Source organism: Clytia hemisphaerica, unplaced genomic scaffold, assembly GCF_902728285.1.
Source record: "Clytia hemisphaerica strain Z4C2 unplaced genomic scaffold, Clytia hemisphaerica genome assembly, whole genome shotgun sequence".
Classification (NCBI taxonomy): domain Eukaryota; kingdom Metazoa; phylum Cnidaria; class Hydrozoa; order Leptothecata; family Clytiidae; genus Clytia; species Clytia hemisphaerica.
In genome coordinates, this window is record NW_027104246.1 from 66,230 (window position 1) to 89,064 (window position 22,835).

General features: G+C 34.3%; 3 protein-coding genes across 3 annotated transcripts; 1 reads left to right on the forward strand and 2 right to left on the reverse strand.

The window, feature by feature from the left end:
* Window positions 1-1,705: 1,705 nt before the first annotated feature.
* On the reverse strand, window positions 1,706-3,612 carry LOC136816336 (uncharacterized). Its single transcript, XM_067072657.1, has one exon. It carries the CDS (start codon window positions 3,518-3,520, stop codon window positions 2,075-2,077), a length of 1,446 nt encoding a protein of 481 aa, XP_066928758.1. The 5' UTR covers window positions 3,521-3,612; the 3' UTR covers window positions 1,706-2,074.
* Window positions 3,613-3,701: 89 nt separating this feature from the next.
* Window positions 3,702-6,760, reverse strand: LOC136816335 (probable ATP-dependent RNA helicase DHX35). The gene has a single exon (XM_067072656.1). The coding sequence runs from the start codon at window positions 5,871-5,873 to the stop codon at window positions 3,777-3,779; it is 2,097 nt and encodes a 698-aa protein (XP_066928757.1). The 5' UTR covers window positions 5,874-6,760; the 3' UTR covers window positions 3,702-3,776.
* A 12,367-nt stretch (window positions 6,761-19,127) lies between these two features.
* Window positions 19,128-22,120, forward strand: LOC136816337 (L-threonine 3-dehydrogenase, mitochondrial-like). Its single transcript, XM_067072658.1, has 8 exons — window positions 19,128-19,452; window positions 19,683-19,725; window positions 20,117-20,187; window positions 20,299-20,621; window positions 20,747-20,837; window positions 20,952-21,119; window positions 21,286-21,387; window positions 21,537-22,120. The coding sequence occupies exons 1-8, from the start codon at window positions 19,299-19,301 to the stop codon at window positions 21,668-21,670; spliced, it is 1,086 nt and encodes a 361-aa protein (XP_066928759.1). The 5' UTR covers window positions 19,128-19,298; the 3' UTR covers window positions 21,671-22,120.
* The last annotated feature ends 715 nt before the right edge of the window (window positions 22,121-22,835 follow it).

Genomic DNA, 22,835 nt, shown 5'->3' on the forward strand with positions numbered 1-22,835 from the left:
CGTTCACTAATACTACTGTAAATGATAATTCATTTTTCATCGTTTCAATATGGTCCCTAAATTCTCGAGTATTAAAATTAAGACTGTCCTTTATAAAAATGAATTTTAATTTCGAAAGTTTGATTTTAGTTAAGAAACTCGGTGTGAGCAGATTCATATTAATCAGCGTTAGCCTTGTCAAACTTTTGAAAGAGTTCAGTACTTCGAGAAGCATTTCATCCTTGAAGTCTTTATGCGACTGTATGGTCAGCTCCTTCAAATTATCTTTAACATTTGTTGATAATTTCATTAAATAATAGAACGGTAGATGACATCTCAACAATTTCAAAGTATGCAACTTCTTGCAGCTTTCCAATGGGTTGAAATAGAAGAAACAATTTTGAAGTTCTAAATATCGTAAATCACGAAAACTATTTTCTTTCCAAATTTTATCAACATACGGTACTAGAGATGCTAGTTTAAGTCTTTGTAACGAGCAATGTTGTTTATCAATTAACGAAAATATACACTTGGTGCACTCATAGTTTGTCACAGTCTCCGGTAGACGAACTCCTTTCTTCACCAGTCGAACATCGAAAAAACTCCAGGAGGTTATGGTGCGACAAGATGATAGAAAATCTTTAAATTCATCAAAATGTGCCGAGTTATTAACGATAAGGGATTCCAAGTGAATTTTTCGAACATTTTTCAGGGATTTGATTATAATTTGGATAAGGTTTGACTTATAAGACTGTCCTTGGCATTTTAATGATAAATCTTTGACACTGGACAGTTCTGAAAGCGGTTGAAAATATTTTGAATATTTAGATTCGGGTATTTTATCAAAGTACATTAGATCTTTATCGACCAAAACTAAAGCATGAAGATAATCAAGCTTTTGACTTTTGAAGCATTTTATATCTTTGATATTGATGATTAGATTATTAACATTTGGTGTAAGATTTAAAATATTTGCTATGGTGGCTCCAGTAGCTAAAAACAAATCTAGATGAATAAACCTTCCACCAGATAACGATTCCGTTAAAAACTTTTTAAAAGGCTTGTAACTTCGATTTCTTGCCTTTACTTTGATTTGTTTTAATACTTCTCTACATAACGTCACTTCATAAAATATTTTGCAGACCAGACGAAAATTCAAAACATCACTTGTAGGCAGCAAGGACGCAATCATGCACAAAATTGGTATCGGCAATTTCTGAAGTTTTATTTTATCCATCTTCCCCTGTAAACAAAGAAATCAACCTATGATTAAACTTCCAAGAAAATTGCAATGTCAATTTTGTCATAGAAGTATATGGATTTTAATCGAAGCTCTATTATTGGCATCGAGTACTTTCTGTGTTGATTCCTTCCCCAAACAAATAACGATATGAAATTTGAAATGAATAAAAGTACAGCCTAACTATCATGAATAGCAATTCTTCAACCTTGGGAAATTCAAAACATCTTTTGTTGGCAACAATAATGCAATCAGAAGGACAGAACTGGTATTGGCAATTGTTGTAATTTCATCTTTTTCATTTTTTGACACTGAAAAAAAAACAAGATGTAGTAAGTTATGAGAAGATATAACTTCATTATATTAAAATGTACTTAGTAGAGAAACTTCAGACCTACATGGTTTTGAAAAAACTTACAAAGTTATCAAAATCATATCTCTTAATGAATTACGAGCAAAGCATGAACCAGGAAAGAGAAGGAAATGGAAGAGCAAGGTTGAAACATATTTTAAACAATGTGAGTAGAAAATAATTTTTAGTTACAAAAATATAATAATTTACAAATTCCTAAACAGACAATAATTATATTGTGATCACAGAGGCAGGATGGATCTATTCATTTTTTTGAGTTCAATTTTTAGTCAAACAAAAATATTTCTTGAATGATTTGCAACCATTAACAAGTCGCACTTTAATTTTGATTCATTTTCACATTCGTTAAAGCTACTGGAGTCTTTTCAAATAATTTTTGCTAGCTGGCATTCGCTTATTAAAAGGTTCAAGTTCAAATGAAACTCCTGGGAGGCTTCAATGAAATTTTGAATCTAAAAACCATCCCCCTTAAGAAAAATACTTTACATGCGTACCACGACATCATAAGAAGGTTGCGATTCTAAAGTTTTCAACTTTTCATCAACATTAGACTTTGAAAGACTTTTACAACTTCTCAAAATCATCGTGTCCATATTTTCAAATTCGACTTCATCCATAAAATCAACAGTTACGTCATTGAGATGTTCAAGTACCAGTGTCTTCAAATTATGAACTTTAGATAGGAGGGCAACAAGTCTGTTATTGTTGAAGGTTTGTGGACAAGTGATGCCCTTTAACTTGATGGTATTTTGTTCATTGATGTAAAGTTCTGATATGGAACAAGCCACACCGTTGATATCTGTATCAAGAAAACCTGAAATAGTACAATATGGCATATTGAATAATTGGACACGAAAAAACTTGTAATCGACAGATTCCACCGATATAATACCTTGTTTGATCTTTGCGTACAATGTCCAAAACAAACTTTCAGGGTCATTTGGCAACACTTGGATGGCACCATTGTCAAGTTTGATTGCTTGTTTGGTGATAATGATCACTTTATCTAAGTTTTTATGAGATGCATCGATTGGCACAAAGTTTGTAAATTGGCAGTTCAAACTTTTCACTTTGGAAGGTATTTTAAATCTGGTCCATGAAGTGGTGACATGGTAAAATGACCAGAAACTAATATGATCACAAGCCAACATACAATTTGAAAACACATCTTGATTTCTAACAAGAAGATGCATGTGTTGAAATTTGATTGCTTTGATCTGTGGTGTATGTTCAATGATGGACAGAATAGCATCACTTGAGAAAATACTCTCTTCATTTCGTAAAAGACCTGGGTTGTTATCATTGTTGGACTTTCCACTCAAAACTATGGTACTTAAGTTTCCTAATTCTGATAAACAATTGAAATAAAAAGACAATTTTCTGCGACCGGCATGTTTAAAAGGTTCTGAAATATCTAGTTGTAGATATTCTAAATTGGGACAAACTTCCTCTAAGCCTTTGTATAAATGTTGTATCTTTATTCCTAATCCCGTAAGATTAGGGCCATACCGTAAAATCTTTTTCACATGATCAAGTTCAATATTGGTCAAATATAGGCAGACAAATTTACCACCCATATTATTTGTCAAAAATGTTAACAGTTGGTTTTGGAAAGCAGAAGGGATAACTTTCATACGCCCCATGACAGGCTTACACCCCATCAGTTGATAGAAATATTTGCAAGTGCATTTGAATTCTTTCACATCATCGAGGTTCAAATAGGCAGCAATAATCAAAACAATCTCTTGTGGAAGATTAAAAATGTTTGTTCTTGATTGTGTTGGCTTTTCTGGGGTTTTCAATTTTTCTGCTGTCCTTAACCTTTCAGATATTCTCAGCCTTTCTGACGTTCTTAACTTTCCGGATGTCATTGTTGGCATCTCTGTCGAAGTCTTCAATTTTTTTATATTCTGCCTTGTTATTCTCATATTTAGCCCTAAAAAAACAAAAACATATGACAAACAAACATAACAACGAATTAAAACGAATCATTTTCCGAACAGTACTTCATTATAACTGTACTTTAGTGGCAAAACAATTGCTCAACTATAAGTTTTAGTATAAATAATCAATCCTATATGAAAACCATCAAAGGGAGAGACATGAAAGTAAAGCCAAAAAGAAAAGCTCAAGATGTTTCATTGTTAAAAAGAGAAAAATTATTTAAAGAATTCTAATATAAAATTATTCATCATAACGAGATTTCTTTGTAGCAATTTCATAATCAGTTCCATAATCATAATATGATGATGCTAATTCTAAAAGCCATGATAATTTAATGACAGTAACATCTCTCATAAAATCTTTGGATGTGCATAAAACTTGATGGAAAATCAACAACTTTGGTGGTTTTCTTTCTGTGGAAAGAACTGATGTTGGATGTAAATGCAGTGATTGATTATTACGAATACTTCGATATTCACCAGAGGGATGATATTTGGCAACATTAGCAAAGAAACCAGAAACAACACATTTCTGAATTACTTCCTGATCATTTCCACAAGAGACAATCGGTATATCGTATCGTTTCAAAAACGATATCAATTGGTTTCGAATCTTCTCTACGCGTGATAAAGCCTTGAAATTCAAAAAATGTACATGGCACCATTGAGCATTCCTTTTATTTTCTACAAAAGCACGATACACATTGATAAGAGTCAAATGATCACCTTCCTTGACAGAAAATTTCAACTTTGTCATGACAGCTTCACGTTTTTTATTAGAGGTACTAAAGAACACATTTTCTACTTGTAGCATTGCTCCAAGAGTACAAGCCTCTTCAGAACATCCAAACTCTCCTGACGTTAAAAGCATCTTTGCAAGCATTGGTTCTACTGGGAACTCTGCCATTCGAATTCCAATAGGTTCAGTTAAATTGGCATTTTCATCAATTGCACCCAACGCATAAAGTAGCTCCACTCCCTGGACCATCAGTTGAGCTGGTGGGGAGCTGAGAAAACTGAATCTCAGAACATTACTTATTCCAAGGGATTTCAACAGAAGCACAACAGGAGCCATATTAGATCGCTGCATTTCAGGAACGGTAAACTGATCAAGCTTTTGAAATTCTTCTTCTGGGTACAAACGAAAAGCTTTACCAGATCTTACTCGGCCTGCTCTTCCAGCTCTCTGATCTGCAGATGCTTTTGAAGTTGGCGTGATGACTAAAGAATCCAAACCTGTAGATCCATTGTAAGCTCTCAATTTCACAAAACCACTATCAACCACATACACAATCCCATTGATGGTAACTGAAGCTTCAGCAACATTGGTGGACACAACTACTTTCCTTGTATTAGGGGGTGTCCTTTGAAAAACCTTCAACTGTTCTTGAATCGACAATCCTCCATAGAGCGGTAAAGTTAACAATCTATCTTTAGTTCCTTTTAAGTTTTGCATTTCTTGATTTATGGAATCTACAACATTTTCAACTTCATCTTGACCAGTTAAAAACACCAGGATATCTCCAGCAGGTTCGTTTTGATGAATATCTAATACTGTATTGACACAGCCTTTGACATAATTGGGGATCGCGCTTTGGGTATAAAATATTTCAACTGGGAATGTTCGTCCTTCAACGTTCAAAACAATAGATGAATCTTCTTTTTTATTCAAGTATGATTTCAGGTTGAAAAATTCTTTATATTTATTTGCATCTAGAGTAGCAGATGATATAACGAGCCTCAAATCTGGTCTTCGTTTCAAGACTTTCTTTAACAAGCCAATAACAATGTCGGTGAACAAAGTTCTTTCATGGACTTCATCTAACATTATCACACTATATTTGTTAAGCAAAGGGTCTGACATCATTTCTCGCACAAGATATCCATCAGTCATATATTTGATTTTTGTCAGTTCTTTATCTGTACAATCCTCAAACCGAATTGAGAAACCAACAGTTTGACCAATGAAAGTTCCCATCTCTTCAGCAACTCTATCTGCAATTGTGGTAACAGCTACTCTACGAGGTTGAGTTATGCCAATGATTTGGTTCTCATTACTCCAACCAGCTTCAAACAAATATTGAGGAACTTGAGTGGTCTTACCTGATCCTGTAGATCCAGAAATGACAACAGTTTGGTAATTCTCAACAGCATACAGAATATGGTTACGATATTTGAAAACAGGCAAGCGTTGTTTTTGCTGCTGCATTGACAAGGACACGTTGGAATTAAAAGAAATGAAAGTCCCTGAACCTTCACCATTTTCAGTCTTATCAATTTTGACATCTGATCCTGGTTTTTCTTGACCAGGTCTCCAAAACATTTTCTTGCTGTTCATTTTTATATAAAGCTAACGATAAAAAGAAATTAAAATGGATTATCATCAAAACAGCCTTAGAAATGGTGCCCTTCATTAGTGAGATCTAACCACTTATTTTAATAACAAAGAGGATTATAAAACCTTAGTCTGCAAAAGTGATAATTTTCATAAAATTGTCTTATTGCGAAATCTTGGCAAACGACAGACAATGAAAATTTTAGCGGGATTTAATTTACTGAAATACATCCTTGTGCAAAAATCAGAAAAAACTAATGATGAAATCTTGAGAAAATACCAAAAACCAGTTTATTACCAGTATCTTTACAAACTCTAGTATGAGGACGCAACCTAACCAATTTTCACCCAACGGAATAGACTCAAAGTTTGGTATGAACCACACAAATAGGGCTGGACTCACTTGTTGCCACTACTACATATTTCCGTAAAAAAACTATGCAACTTGGAGCCATCCAAGGTCTAAACTCACACATCAAATCTACGGCTTTCTCTGTCAAAAATACAATTTTCGAGGAGTTGTCAGAAAAAGTTGCAGATGCTTACGTTCTGCTGTTTAAATGCATCACTGAAACAATCATCAGTACCAAACGGAAGATAAAATCCTAAAAATCAAACCAAAAGATCCTAACTTAAATTTGGACTAACAAGTATTTTTTTGAATGGAATAGTTCATTGTAACTTGTGTCTTGTCTACCCTACATCTTCTAACGGGCCATTCCAGAAAATTTTTGTTACCCTGTACCCCCGTCAGACGACGTACATTTTTTAATTTTTTCTAGCTTGTTAGTCTCAGAAATATATATTATTTCTTCCAGTTGTGGTAGGAAATTCTGATGAAAATCTATGTATATACATTCGTAAAATGCGTTGGAAATTCCACTTTTGCCGTTTTGTTTTCAGGCCAGGCCCAATTCATTGTTTGGTTCGTGTCCTAGAAGCTTAGAAAAATGGGTTGGTCAGTCGGTAGGTAGCTAAAATTGGAACCTTTCTTTCATTTTCCCACCAAAACCTGAATTTTTGAAATTCCTCAAGCAATCGTGAATCCTAGAATCCAAACGCGAATGTAAAGAAATAACCTAAAGCCTGGATCCACAAAGGCACGCGCCACAATCGCAAGATAACTTTTAGTTGGAGATTAAGGCGTTCGCGGCAGAATGTGCTTAAAGGAATACAGCTGTGAGTCTCTCCTTTTAGGTGCTTATTATTTGTTCAAGTACGGGTTACACCTGGACATTTTCTGTGAGCGAAGTGGATGTTGTTTATAGAAGAATCAAAGCAGTCAGTTAAAAAAGAACCGCAGACATAGTAGTTATCATGTGAAAAGGAGGTAAAATATTTTTGATTTTTCCAACTCAAAGTGGAACACTTTTTCTAAAAAATTTAGATTCGGTCGGAGGACACGAACCAAACTATCAATTGGGCCTGGTCTCATTCAAAATGACTGGACACCGCCTATCCTGCTATCTCCCGATGGGATTAACAAATAAAGAGTATGTAATTTGCCGCGCGAGTGACGTCAAATGCTCCATCGTTTTGCCAAGGAATTATTATACACTGGATATACAAGTACCTGATTTTTGCTGATTTCTCATGTTCTAGCTATGTCCGCAGTAATGATATTATTGTTCACTCTCCTTCCCTGATTAAACGATTTTTTTCGAAACATTTAAATTGCGTTTTTTATCAAAAATCACTCATTCAATTCCCAAAAGAGAGTCAAAATTTTCCCGTGAGAGCCAGATTCTTTTATAAAATGCGTTGTGTAGGGTATAAGAAATTGAATGTTGACACCGGAAATTTTCAAACTTCAACTACAAAAAAACCACCTTGCCACCCCGTGCCTCCAAAAGATTTTCATACCACAGTGACACCAAGACACTTAAGTCTTATGTTTGTTACTTTTAGCTTTTGTGGTCACAATTTTGGAAAGATATTCCCAATTGAAAATTTTGTGTTACTACCTTATTGGAACTAATTTTTGCGGGTTTTAATTTTAGCGTTTTTGCGGTTTTTCGTCAAAATAGCGAAAAATTGATCCCGCGAAAAATTTTGAGAGTTGAAAACCGCGAAAATTAATTCCCGTGAAATACAATTTTTTCCAATTTTATCGAAATAGTTGAAAAATCCCTAGGAAAATGAAAGAAATTTGTCCAAAAAAGCTGAAAAAAGGGCAAAACCGCGAAAATTAAAACCTGCAAAAATTCCAGAATGCAAAAACCCGTGAAAATTAAAACCCGCGAAATGCAATTTTTCAGATATTTTTTTCCACCGCGACAATTAGTTCCCGCGAAAATTAGTTCCAATAAGGTATACGCATTTTGTTTGATTTATCTTGTCTAATGATGTTTTTCTCACATTACATCTCACAAATGTATCCGGCTTGGTATTCTAGGCTTACTTTCAAAGTTTCTTCCCTGCAAAGGTACGAAAAGAAAACGCTAGAGAACTTTTTTAAAATGAGATTAATAAACATTTTTAAAAATCAGAAACATTCGAGCCGCCATGACAGTCATTTACAACATATATATACAATTATTTTCTGAACCAAAGGAAATACAATGGTCGCTCTCCACTGTTTTATGAGCCATTTATCTAGTGTCTCTTATAATTCCTTGGTTTTGCTACTAATTTGGTCTTCTCATAGAGTGCAGAGGGGTTGAAGCCCCCCTGAAGGTCCAGCCACCCCCCCTGAGATTTAGCCTCCACCAATATTCGAAATAGACACCCCCTACCAAAATACAAAAAAAAAATTAATTTATGCTTAAAAATCTGAACTCTTCAGAATTTAAAAACTAGAACTATCAAAAAGCTTATTAAAAAGCTAGCAAAATAAACTAGAAAAATAAAAGTTAAAGAATAATAAAACTAACCTATCAGAACTTATAAAGAACAAAACTGTTATTTTGAAAAAAGTGAGTAGAAGACAATACTAACTTAAGAAAATTGTAAACACCACAATCACATGAAAATAGCTGCGTTCTTCATTTGTCATTCATTTCAACAAACAAACTTTATCACATATCACACATCCGCACGCGCACACCACAATACAAAAAAAAAATGTTAGAATGGAAAAAATTTCAAACAATGCAAGGTCTTTATTTTGCATGTCCACACAAGAGAAAGAAATACCAAATATATAACCTCTTCTTTTGAAATTCTAATCAACAAACGTCAATAGTACAACTTCATTATTACAAACAAAATACCAAAATGTAAAAAATTTCTTAGTTCTTGGAAAAAGTTGTTAGGTTAGCCCCCAGTCAACAGACCTAAACAAATAGCCCCCCCCTGAGTAAGTAGCCCCCCCCTGATCTTAGGGAAAAAGAACCCCCAGCCAGAACTTTAGGTTCTAGTCCCCCCCAAGCAGTGAGGATCTTATCGCGATTCTCAGATTTTGGAAAACACCAGCTTTTTGCTGATTTTTGCCTCGATTGCCCAAAACCCGTAAACCTTTATAACTTGAGGGAAGATAAAAATTAGAGTTTTTGGCTTTGCCAAAATAATGCCTTGTCAAAATTTTTTCATCTTCGCAGGATCCATTCCCAACCTCAAAATACATCTTTTTGTCTAGGGGTTTGTTTGGCAAATTCTTCCTTCGAAGAATATCGATCACTTTCGTTTTCCTCTGAAGACCGCGAGAGAAAAAATTTTAGGGCCCGCGCTCTAGGCGGGCGGCCTAGATTTGCTTTTGTTTGAATGATTTTATAATGACGTTTAACATAAGGTAGCGTAATTCATGCAAAAATAATATGATAATCTTTTTGTTTTTATTTTCAGGTATGCCGCCAAACATTAACGTCGTCGTGTATGGATTTAGCATAAACAATAGGACCAACACACCTGACAAAAGGAATAAACAATAAGACGACCCGAGAATCTCACGATGAGGGCGTTTTGTCTCCGCCTGATATCACACCCACAGAAGACGCTGATTAAGTAATAGCTTTTGTAAGTGTTTATTTTGCGAAATATATAACCATTTTCTAATATGGTCTACAAACTAGCATTTCTAGAATTTTGATAATGGAAACTTTTAAATATATAATGAAGAAAAAAACAAACCATTTCAATTTATTTATACGTTTAACCCCCAGAAAAATTATGCATTACCTATTACATAACTTTACATTTCCGGACTCGCTAACTCCCAGAGGAATTCCCATTGTAAACCCGATTGGTTAATCTCGGAACATCTTCATAATGGCAGATAATTTAGAAGTGTCTAGTGGAAAGGAAGGTTGTGTGAATTTTTTGATGTCAGTATTAATTTTGTTGGTTGATGGCTTGTTGAATCTGGCAAGAAAAAAGTAAACAGGTATAGCTTTTTCTAACCAAGGATCTGAGGGATTCGAGCAACACTGCTAAGAGCCAGGGGGTTGCATTCTATGCTTCTTCGTTCCAGTGTAAGCCAAATGGCCTGAAAGTCTTTTATGTTTGCCGCAAGAAGGGAGAAAAATTTAATTTGACCCCCGGTTTTCTCTCTTGTTTTTCCTCTTGTTTTTCCCGCGTGTTAGTGTAGACACAACTTTAATCCGGGGAAATGAAGCGTTTTCATTGACGTCTAAAATCACGGATGGTCACATGACCAGAATTTTTATCCAGGGAAATGCCGTGGCGGCAATGTTTTGCTTTAGTGAGATTGACCATTATTTCTTGAGCTGGTGTGGTGTAAGGAGGCGATTCTTTGAAAAGGTGATATTTTTTTTGTGTTTTGAAAATGGAATAACTCCGGGAATACTTCAGTCAGGCACATCCTGGCAAATGAACGGGGTATTTTTCACTTGCGACCATTGGCAAATGAACGGGGTCGAAAACGAAAGTGACGTAATAGCGCCGAATACCCAGTTTAATTGAACCGGGTTGGAAATATTTTGCTTCATTTCAAAGAACTGCATAGATGAAATTTTTTTTCCATGGGTCATTTTGTCTTCGAAGATTGAAGAAACTAAAGTTCCCAGTTTTCTTCCTTTTTTCCCTTTTTCAGTTTGAAGTTCATTTTTATTCATTTTCACGCTTTAACCTTTAGACGTCCTATCTCATTTACACTGGATGACGAATACCCCATGCAAATACTCACCCCGTTCATTTGCCAGGATGTGCCTGACTGTACTTAACCAATTCTAATAAATGACCCCTCATTTTTCTCACAAAGGTAAGGACTTTCAAATAAAATTAGTTTGGTTTCTAAAAATTGAGGGGAAAATTTTGGGCTGTCCACCCTAAACAGTCCATCACAAACAGCGATATTTCGATCGCACCGAAGTGCTTCAAAACACCAGCTTTTTTGGAGTTTTGTCTCGTTTACCCAAACGCTTCAATCTCGCGTAGGCTTATGGGTCAAGACTAGAACCCCCAATGCGAGACATTTGGCTGACCGAAAAAAAATCATCATCATCAATTTTCTTAATTGTCAAAATCGTTTACTCACTGGGAATACGCAACTTTCTGAAGTTTCGTTTTTTTTCGGTTGTGCTTCATTTTAAAAATAACGAAGATGAAAAGTTACCATCAATCCTGCGAGTAAAAGAAAGTATTCTGACTAGTCTACGAAAAGTGCGCTCGCACGGCGAATAGAATATCTCGCAAATTAATATATGCATAAAACTGACAAAATCCTTTCTTTTTTATGCTTAGGTGACGTCACCATCGATCCTGACTTGATAATGGAGAACCAAATTTGGAAATGCATAATTATTACGAGCGCCCGAAAAAGTTTGTGTGACGCAAAAATGGCGCGATCAACAAAGCACTAGAAAAATGCCCACTGAAAATTGAAACTTGGAATTTAGTAATTTCGCATAGCGAAAGTATTACGATAGGCTTTTGCGGCGGCGGCGGCGGTGCCTAAGAAAAATTAGAAAACGAAAGTAGCTGAAACTTCCAGAACATTCTCGAAAATTCTGAAATATGGACTCACTTGCTAAGATAAAATTTAATGATTCCAGTCTGCAAGTGTTAGGTAGGTGTAACCAAGCATTCGTAAACATTGCTTTACTTTTTTTTAATGGCGGATTTCAGCATGCTGTCAGACTTGCTCTGGTTTTTTGTATTTTTGTCACGTTTTTGGTGTTTTTAGAGTACTTAAAGAGGATTATATTTCTTTTAGCATAGTATTTTATGTTTGTGTAGTTAGTAAATGCACCAATAAAGTGATATGAATCTTACAATTAAAGAACTGTCCTTGGAAATCACTACACACAACAACACAGACAACAGACAGGTATGATCTTCATTTTTACAGGTAGAATTATTTGTTGATATTTGATTAATTGTGTTGTAAGACAGATTATCATTTACTAAGTATATATTTCACAGAAAAATTTATGGCAGGGCGGTATAAGTGATAAAAGTTTTATATATACCTTTTGTTTTGTTAGCTTAGCTACAGTACCGTGAGATTGGGTATTTACCTTGCATCAGTGGAGGCAAACATGCATAGCCCTCAAATGAATGACCCGTCTGGTCATTAAAATACAAAGTTAAATCAAAACAAAAATGATAGAGTATAGCTGTGTGCAGAGCTGCGTAGTTCATTTGTTTTGAAAATTTGTTGCTTTGATTGGTCAGTCATTTGATTGATGGCTATGCGCAAAGTCTCCCTCCACTGATGCAAGCTACCCGACTTCACGGTAGGTAGGTGAGATGTGTCAGTTTCCAGACTCTCCCACTCTAGATAACTATTTCCAATCTATGACTACTGTAACGTAAAGTAGTTGGTCTAATAACGACATCCCTCGTCTAAATTCCGACACCCTTCTTTAGAGAAGGGAATAATATGAAAGCTTGAATCAATGATTGAAAAAGGGTTATTCCTCTCTGACCACTTTATAAGCAAAGAAAAACAGTTTCAATCTTTCTATAAATCTCAGCTGATAAAAAGGTTGTCGGAATTAGAGGAGGACAGGAGGGGAGTCGACACATTAGACCAAGTTACAGTAATCGCTAACCAACCGATTGATGGGATACCAATTGATTTCAATAATCATTGAATTGATAGGTAATCGAGACTATTTTTAACTGATAATAGATCGGTTTTTCATCGATTGGCTGTCGATTGATTGTGTTTGTGAACAATATCGAACATCTTTAGAGTAAATCGATGGAAAATCCATCAATTGATAGCCAATCCAAAGCTTCCTGTTAAATCTTGATTATATAATTGCCTATCGATTATCTGGCATGTTGGATGGGCGCTTTGTGGAATAGTGGTCATTAACCTTGAATACTACACAGGCTTCAAAGGTTTCAATTCCTGCTGACAACGGTTCACTTTGAAAGTGAATGAGCCTTCACCCGGGTCAACCCAAAAATGGATGTGAGTGAGGGAAAAAAATCAATCAAAATCAATTTTCTACTGTAAAGTCAATCAAAAAATTCTCAAAAATGTGTAACTCCATGTCTCAATGATATGGATGCAATGCAAATAACAGCAGTAACAAAGTTTTAGCTTTTAAAGGTAAAAAAACTTTTGCAGAAAGAAAATTGGTTTAAAAATTTCACTATAATTTCCACCAAATTTAGAATATTTCATGTAATTTTCCAAATTTGTGCTTTTTCGAGCTTTCAAACAGTTATTTTTCTTATCTTATAGCAATATTTTGCCAAAGATAGCCCTCATGGTCTAATCAAACTCTTTTTATATATATTTATTTTTCAAGGCATCATCAAAATTAAATGCCTGCCACAGTTGATTGTGTTTGATTTTGTTTTATTGAGATAGCATATATTGTATATTGTATATTGTATCAAAGTCTGTCGTCCCAAAAGTATGTAGATTCTTTACATTTCAAACAAATTCACCAAGTTATGCTAAAGTAGAAAGTTATACAGGAAAGATTGAACGAGGGTGAACAATGTAGGGGGAATTTTGTTTGATTTTTTTAAATCGCTCGATTGTTTTGTAAGAAGCACTTGTTATACATTTTTGGAAACTTCAACCTTAGAGAAATCGAATTTACGATGTTTCCAATTTTTTTTTCGGACACTTTGGTGTGATTTTCGGACAAATATGACGGTCTCAGGCAAAAATCATAGGGTAAAAAATTAATGAAAATTTTAGCTTGAGAAAACAGAAATCACCTATACTTGCAAAAATATACAACAGGTCTCAGTTTTCTCAAGGTAAACTTTTCATTAATTTTTGACCCTATGATTTTTGCCTGAGACCGTCATATTTGTCCGAAAATCACACCAAAGTGTCCGAAAAAAATTTTGGAAACATCGTAATTTCGATTTCTCTAAGGTTGAAGTTTCCAAATGTATAACAAGTGCTTCTAACAAAACAATCGAGCGATTTTACAAAATGCCCTCTACTAAATCTAGTGTGACTAAAAGTTTTTGAAATATTGAGAAACTATGAAGAAAAAGGAAAGAAGATGAGTAAAGTGAGGATTGTTACTTTTTGCTTGTGATGACGTGAAACTATAGTACATTTCAACATTGAGGATTTCAAATCTCTGCACAAACTTCACGTACCTCTCTAAGATAAAAAGTTAGTGTACAGCCTTGTGGGCTAAAATATTAAAAATAGCAAACATGACCAAAATAGCAGAATATAGAGTTTGAGCTTTTTGATATGTTTTGGTTTAATTTGGTTTAAATTCGATTTATCTACAAGGTGTAAACTTTTTGTATTTTTGTAAATTTTTGTAAATATCTTTGTCAGATTGATATTTATTTATTTGTCAACACAGGTCAGGTTCTATATACAAAACTATATATACTTAAACTATATACGTAATTTCATATATATTGGCAGTAAAAACTGATGTGGACTGTATTCATGTAACTTGGCGACGCTGGGACAGTTCACATTTAGGTGGCAATAAATCTCTAGCTCTAGCCTCGTTCTATTTATTGCATTCTTCTAATGGTAAAGGGGGAGGGAGAACTTAGATATTAAAATAGGTGCCAGGTATGTGCTGATGCTAAGGTTTGGTTTTTGACCTTCCAAGTGTCTCTGAATTATTTAAGTTACGAAACTTGAACAGTCAAAAAAAGATCTCTAGAAGGTTAGAAATTCTTTTAAAAATTGTTCTTAGAGTCACTTTTTCGACTTGTCTCTGTAAGGATAACTTTATTCTCTGTTAGAGCCAGTTTTTCTCAGGTCTGACCTGACATTCTCTAACCCTAGTACTCCCCCAGTCCCGGTCGTTTAAAATGATTATTTCATCTATGAATAATCAAACACTGTGCGAAATTTTCAACTCTGAGTCGTCTTGTTGAATATTTCACTAATGAAGTATCAATTTTTTTGTTTTTGTTATTATTGTAAATTCATAATTTTTAGATACTATTTTTTGAAAGTCAAAGTACAATTAAAGTGAATTTAAGCTGATTGGGTGGATATTGGGCGGGGACGTGCGTTTTGCACATTCCGAGATCGGGAATTAAACGAGAGTAAAAGACGGGGACGTCTTAGTATCGTCGCATCAAAATAAGAAAGCCTTAAGTCCATTTTTTCAAAAATTGAGTTATGACCATACCGATGCTTTACACCCCATTTTTTATCGAATTTTTGGCTTAAATCCATCAAAAACCAACCTAAAGTGGCCTAATTTTAAGTTTTTTGAAAAATAAGAATTTTTATTTTTGAAATTTTCTCAAGTTAAGAAAGTCTTAAGTCCATTGTCATTTTAGTTGGACTTTAGGACCTTTTAGATTAAGGTTTTAGTTAAAGAGTTCAAAAAAGTTAAGAAAGTTTAAAGCAAGAAAGTCTTAAGTCCATTTTGGAGTTAAGACACTTTTTCACTGGAAATTTTTCAAATTTTCAGTTTTAATCAAGGAAATTTACATAGAAAAAAAGGTTTAAGTCCATTCTCGAAAAACATGCTATGAAATAGCATTCATATCTCCGCAATGGTATAAGTGACAATGTTGATACTTTAGAACTTGAAAGATCTTTCTTCATTTATATTCATATCAAAAAAGCAGCTAGCTAGCCCAACATGGTAAAAAATGGCAGCCATTTCAAACCTTTAAACTTGATTTTCTCAAAACTACAAAAATGGACTTAAGGCTTTCTTATTTTGATGCGACGGTATGTAATATTAATTCATTATTTTCTTATTTTTATTTTTCGCGAATGAAAAATGAATTTTTGATTTTTGAATTATGGAAATATAATATAATATATTATATTGGATCGTCAATGCCAAAAGATATTTCTTTACTTTACAAATAATCTGCTGTGTTCTTTCGCCACTTACCCCCGGATTGTTTTACTAGGCACTTCGGTCACGTAAATAAAAACACGTGTATATGTTGAAGCTGACTGTGGACTGACCGAAATTGCAATTATACATAAATTATTGTGGAAGTGCAGTTAGGAACATTTGGCGAGTTCCTGTACGCGACCGCGATCTAAAAAATCATAACAACACTCATTAAAAAATGATGTTCGTGTCTTTTTGCACTTTTTTTAGCCTAGACGATGTAGCAAACATAGTAAATATAAGCACACTGTGCTTTTAATTGGCTGAATTTTTTTTTTGCGTCGGAAAATTTTTTTCAAACTTTTAGAAATGATTGACCAAACTGTTACAATGAAAATTATCAAGCGCATTTTTTATCTTCTTATCTTCTTAATATTCAATGAAGCACTCAAAGTTTACTGAATTTAAGCACATAAGATATTCTTATAATTATTGATATTCACTTCGTTCGTTGTGCGCTGCGGTGGAGTGTATGACGTAACTCGCGCGGTAACTAACTCGCTTTTTGTTGGAAGATCATATTGGGCGTTTTGGCGTTACCACCCTCGAAGCTAGCGCGCGCCCCTGTCTTTCCGCAACTCTTTCCACCATTTTAGATGGCCATAACAATAGATCCAAAAGGGCACCATAATCTTGGAAGATAATTTGTTTTGGTCTCCAGCTTTGGGAAGTAGCAATGTTTTTGGTTGTTTTTGATGGAAAATGGTAAGAAACTTAAGTTTACAAATGGCATTCAGTTTTTGCTGGCTTATAGAATGGCAGGATCCTGGATGGTTTCCCTAACTGAAGTGAACGCTTTAAACGAATGTTTGGGAAATCAAAAAGACAACTTTCGTGAGAATGTGAGAGTTTTGTTTATATGGCAGTTTGTGATGGACTGCTAAAGTTAGAGCAGTGTTGACTTTTAGTTTTATGACTTGTTTTCACTTGTTTGGCTTCCGTAATAAAGATAAAGTTGTCATGAACTTTGAACATGCTTAAAATAGAGGTACTTTACATTAAAACTGACATTTTCTTCCATAGCTGTCAACTTCGCCTCACAAAAATGCGGGAGAGCTCCAAGTCGAAAAAATTTTCCCCGATAGGCTGATGAAATTTACATATGAGTTTACCGTTGTGAACTTACCCAAAAATAGATGCGGCATGATTTCATTATTCATTATTCATTATTTTCCCAACAGCACCTTATCCACCATTTCTGCCAATCATGCTCTCTCAAAATAAAAAATTTTGCTTCGCTTCAACCCTTCGCATCTTTTGCGAACGAAAAATAAAGATCGATTGCTACAGTGGCGCTAGATTTTGCAAAAAACTAAAATGGCGGCCAGGGCGGTTTGGCTGATATATGGGCGGGACGCCCACTGCAGTTGTAGGATTGAGGGCGGCAGCATTTTCTGTAATAAATCTTCTTTGTTTACCCGTGTAAACATGCGTAGAGACGATTTTAACAAAGATAGAGGTTGTAGTTGTAAAGAAATATGGAAATAATGAAAAATTTATGGGGTGCTTTTTAGAGATGCGGGCGGCCGACAGTAAACTCATATATAAATTTCATCGGGCAACCTAATCTGATTTTTTAAAATCGGAAAATCAGGAAATCGGGGAAATTTTCTGGTAAAATCCGATTTATTGGAATTTTTTTTCAGGAAATTGGGGAATTTTTCGTTCCGATCTTTCAAAATCCAGAAATTTCGCCGTTTGGTTTTTCCAAAATCGGAAAATTTTAGGAAATGCGGGGGAGATGTGGGAGAAAATCCCAAAAATGCGGGAGATTTGGCAGAATTTTCTTCACGCGGGAGAAATTGTTGACATGCGGGAGTCTCCTGCTCAATGCGGGAGAGTTGACAGCTGTGGATCTTCTCTCGCCCATGTATGGAAATTTATTTGAATTTTGGTGAAAGTTTTCTTTTGCCCTCGGAAACCCAATGTCGTCCACCCCCTGTTACAGACAAATTCTGGAATGGCTCATCACAGACGTCTGAATGCACTTACCATAATTCAAAGATCCATAGAGACAGTAGTGAGTAGAGAGAAACAGTAAAAATACATTGAAAAAGTAGAATTTTCAGCTTTGCGATGCAAAAAAGTTCTGTCAGGTGAGCAAAGGAAAGAGTTACATCGGATCACCCAAAGTACCTTCATGTTTTTATTTTATTTTCTTATCTCTGATCCTGTCTTTCTCTTTTCTGACTGTCTGAGTTTCTGAGTTTCTGAGACTTACTTTCTCATTTCTGACTGAGTTTTCATACCTGTCAATCATTTGTCCATCAATTTCGACCAACCTAATTTTCCCACCGAGTGGGATTCGAACCACCACCAAAGAAAGACCTTCAGTTTCGGAAGCCATCGCTCTATCCATTGAGCCATCACCGCACAGCAAAACCATGCAATTCATAACATATTATACCGAACTGGCAAAAGACGGGGGTAATGTTATTATAATATGGGTAAAAGTACCCCTTTTTTAAACCTGACTGAAATTCGAGCCGTTACTAGCAACCCTGCGGGGCCCAAGGCGCCGAGTATGCACCCGGCACAGTGACAAGCCGTTACTAGCAACCCTGACCCTACCTAACTGTTAGTTAATCAATTCCAAACAACAAAACCCCCGGAAAGGTGACTATCAGCGATCCGTGGATAAAAAAATAAAAAAATGAAAAATAAAAAAATGAAGGTAACTTTGGGTGATCCGATATAACTCTCTCCAACAAAGCTTTTGATGCTAGAAAATATGAATTTCAACAGGATAATGTTAAAGTCAGACCTGTAAAGCGTTGAAATTCCTTTTGTACATTAGTTTCGAGACCTTGCTTTTCCGATATTAAGTTGTCGGGTCATCAATTTGCACAAAAAACACTTTCATAGATTCGGTAACTAAAAATTCTGTCAATATGGAAGCATTTTAGCCTTATCTTACCTGGCGATAGAACATAAAACCCGAGACGACCGCGCGGGCATGAAATCTTGAAAAAAACAAGTAAGTAAAATGGTGGAGAACAGGAGGATCCCAGAAGGAGGGTGCTTCTTAAAATGTAAACACTGCGAGCCGATAGATTTTAAAAGGAAAATTCAGTTGATCAATCCAGCAGACTTTGCATCTCAAGTTACAAACACCACTACTTTGTCTATACATTCTTTATTTACACTATAAAAGGTGTTGGTTTTATAAGAAACAATACGTTTAATAAAGCCAAACCAAGTTGTATCGATGCGGAGTCTCATTTTTGGAAACTGCTTAAACCAGTTAAAACAGGAGCAGCTTCGCAGATGTATTTATGGGTGTGCTAAAGGTGTTTCGATTGCACGTGAAAGGAGAAACTTTTCAACTTCAACCAAGAAGCAACAAAAAATTCTTATAACAGGTTTGTTGATTTAAGATTTTTATTTCATTTGTAGGAATTTTTTAAAAGATAGAATAAACTTTTGCTGTGCTAAAACAAAAAACGATCATGATATGAAGCCGATTCATAGGAAAAATAAAAAAATAGGACTGTGTGGTGGAGAATCAATAACAATTCCTTTATAGCTTGTGTTGTATGTTAGCATTTTCTAACTTTTTTCTCTTATTTCTTTCTTTTAAATCTGACTTTAGGAAGCCTTGGACAACTAGGATTTGGAATTGCTAAAGAGCTTAGGTATCTATTTTACTGAAAATACACGCTTTTTTATATATAAGAATATACTTAAGAAAATATTTATGATGAAATTGGCCAAAAAATCAAGAATATGATAAGAATACCACCATCATGGAATGGAATTAAGCAACTGAACCTAAGAAAGCCATTTTTAAAGCCTTACCGTTTTCCCAGCAATGCCAAATGCTTAAAGGTTCAACAAAAACGCCAAATTTTTGCTTGAGGTATGTCCCGTAACTTTGTGTAATGCCGACATACCTTGTATAATTCCGTCATAGCATGTAACAGTCACCTCAAGGCAAGAACATGCTTTTTGGGGTTAAACTGTGTGGTGTAGCAAATAACAATCTCATGTATGATTCTAATCTCTTCTAATAATCTTTTACAACAGAAGAAAATATGGGGATGAAAATATTGTTATGTCAGATGTTGTGAAAGCACCAAGTGACATCTCAAATAGTGGTATGCATAGTTCTGTGATTTATTGTTAATCCATATATTAGTATTGATTAAATTTTCATACCTCCTCCATTTTAAGACTTTTCAATCATAATCATAATTCTTTTTTTTCAGGACCCTTTCTTTATGCTGATATCTTAGATTACAAAAACTTACAAAGTATTGTTGTTAACTACAACATAGACACTATTGTGCATCTCAGTGCCTTACTAAGTGCAATTGGAGAACATAACGTATCAGAAGCCTTGAAAATCAACATTTATGGGTTTCATAACATCATCGAGTTATGTAGAAGATATGGCTTAAAACTATTTTGTCCTAGTACTATTGGAGCTTTTGGACCTGACAGCCCAAGGAATCCAACTCCTGACCTTACAATACAACGCCCAAGGACAATCTATGGAGTTTCCAAAGTGCATATGGAATTAATGGGAGAGGTATTAATAAAATTTTTAAAAGATTCAAAAAAATCTAAATCCAATAAATTAAAAAGTAATTGATTGACCTTGATTAAAAAACATTTTGATTTTTATTATAATTTATAATTTTCTTTTATTTACAGTATTATCATCACCGATATGGATTGGATTTTCGGTCATTAAGATATCCAGGCGTTATTTCAGCATTCACTCAACCTGGAGGAGGAACGACAGGTGAATATTTTACACTTTTAGAATGTACATTCTCTTTTAACATTCAACACTTTGCTTTATACATTTCTAAGGATAAGCAGCTTTGAAATTGACATAAATTTATTTCGTATTTAGATTATGCTGTTGATATTTTTCACTGTGCATTAAAAACTGGCAAATTTGAGTGCAACTTGACAGAGAATACACGTTTGCCAATGATGTATATCGATGATGTCATCAAAGCTACTGCTAATATGATTGATACACCTGAAGAAGAACTTAAAATTAGGACTTACAATATTTGTGAGTATTTTTTATTTACTAAAAAAATCATTCTTGACCAAGAAATTTTGTTATTTTGATGCTTGCCTTGAAAAAAACGTTTGTGAGATATTTTAATTGATAAATTAAAGTTAACTTTGAATCTTTTGACTTGCTTTGAATAAATTTTGTTATTTTTCTGTTTAAGCTGCAATGAGTTTTACACCAAAAGAGATCAGTGAAGAAGTCAAAAAAATCATGCCTGAATTTGAAATTTCATATGATGTTGATTCAGTACGACAAAAAATTGGTAAGCCCTGTTTTAAGTTTAAAAATTCATTTATTTATCATTGATAAAAAAGCGATCAAAACAGTTGTAATAGTTAATCAATCAAAAAAGGTATTTCAATTATCCTAAATATTTCTCAATTGTTTAATACCATTTTGTTTTGTATTTAGCTGAAAGTTGGCCACAAGTTTTTGATGATCAAAATGCACGAAAAGATTGGGGTTGGCAACATGATTTCGATCTGACAAAAATGTGCAAAGAAATGTTCAGACTTCTTGGTCCTGGTTATGGTAAAGATATTTAATTCAATAAAAACGAAAATCATTATAATTTATATTTTCCAATTAAGTATTCATTATTCATTTATATTTTGAACTTTGTGTTCTAATTATGATAAATTATCTGTCGTCTTTCAAACCAACTAAAAAACAGGAACCTCTATGTATCCTAATTTACAAATACTCAAAAGTCATTAGTCTTTTTTTGACGGAAATATTTGGATAATACTTAAGGTGCAGCATACGTACAACATCAATTTCCTGCATATTTTTTTAATAGCCTTTGAATTGAGTAAATTTTAGAAATTTTATAGTATTTATTATGTATGGATAATATGTTAAATATTTAATTTTCTTGCCCCATTTTATTTTTAGTTATTCTAGTTGTGCACTTATTTTTCCTCAAGTTTTTTTATAATGTTCTTAGTATTTATTCCAATGAATATCAAAATAGATAATTTTTCACATTAAAGTTATTGGCATTCTTGCCAAACTATTTTCTCTATTAATACCTTTAGGTTAAATTACTAGTAAACACAGCTTGAGTGTTGTTCACGCGATTTCGGGCTCGCTTGTTGTCTTGATCTTTTTTTTCGTGTGGTTTTTCACAAAAGCAATTAAGTCTAATGAAAACAAACTATATATATCAAATTAGTCCGACTTATTCTCGTATTCCTTCAACAAATCGATTGGAGAGCTAGACTTCCTATTACAATAGGAAGGAGGTGAAAAATTATTTTTAATTGCTTCAATAATGATTCAACAATTTTAGAAAACATGTTTTTCTGGTTAGCTGTCTCTCCTGTGACGTTAAAATAAATTTATAGCTGTCATTTTGCTTTCTTTGTCCGAATATTTATGGATAATTCTTGCACTCGCTTTGTCATAATATCACCCTAAATTCAGCTCCTCGTTTAACGTCAATATATCGAGCTTTTTTATATCATGTGGCTTGGACAGAGGATTTCTTTACATTCTGGGTGAATAGTGGAAATATAAAAAACACAAGAAAATTGGGTCTTTTAAGCCATCGAACTAGTAATTAAAAGGTTTAATAACGAATTTATTATTCATGATGCCACAGCTAAATCCAACTTAAATGGTTTGTTGTCGATGGCACAAATACGCAATGATAATCTCATTTAAAATGTTGTGACGGCATTATGATTAGATTGTATATTAAACCAATCA

Coding starts and splice junctions, on each gene's coding strand:
- LOC136816335 (XM_067072656.1), bottom strand. CDS start 5,873: ATGAACAGCAAGAAAATGTTTTGGAGACCTGGTCAAGAAAAACCAGGA.
- LOC136816337 (XM_067072658.1), top strand. CDS start 19,299: ATGCGGAGTCTCATTTTTGGAAACTGCTTAAACCAGTTAAAACAGGAG. Junction 20,188..20,298: donor AAGTGACATCTCAAATAGTG/GTATGCATAGTT, acceptor CTTTTTTTTCAG/GACCCTTTCTTTATGCTGAT. Junction 20,622..20,746: donor ATATGGAATTAATGGGAGAG/GTATTAATAAAA, acceptor TTTTATTTACAG/TATTATCATCACCGATATGG.
- LOC136816336 (XM_067072657.1), bottom strand. CDS start 3,520: ATGAGAATAACAAGGCAGAATATAAAAAAATTGAAGACTTCGACAGAG.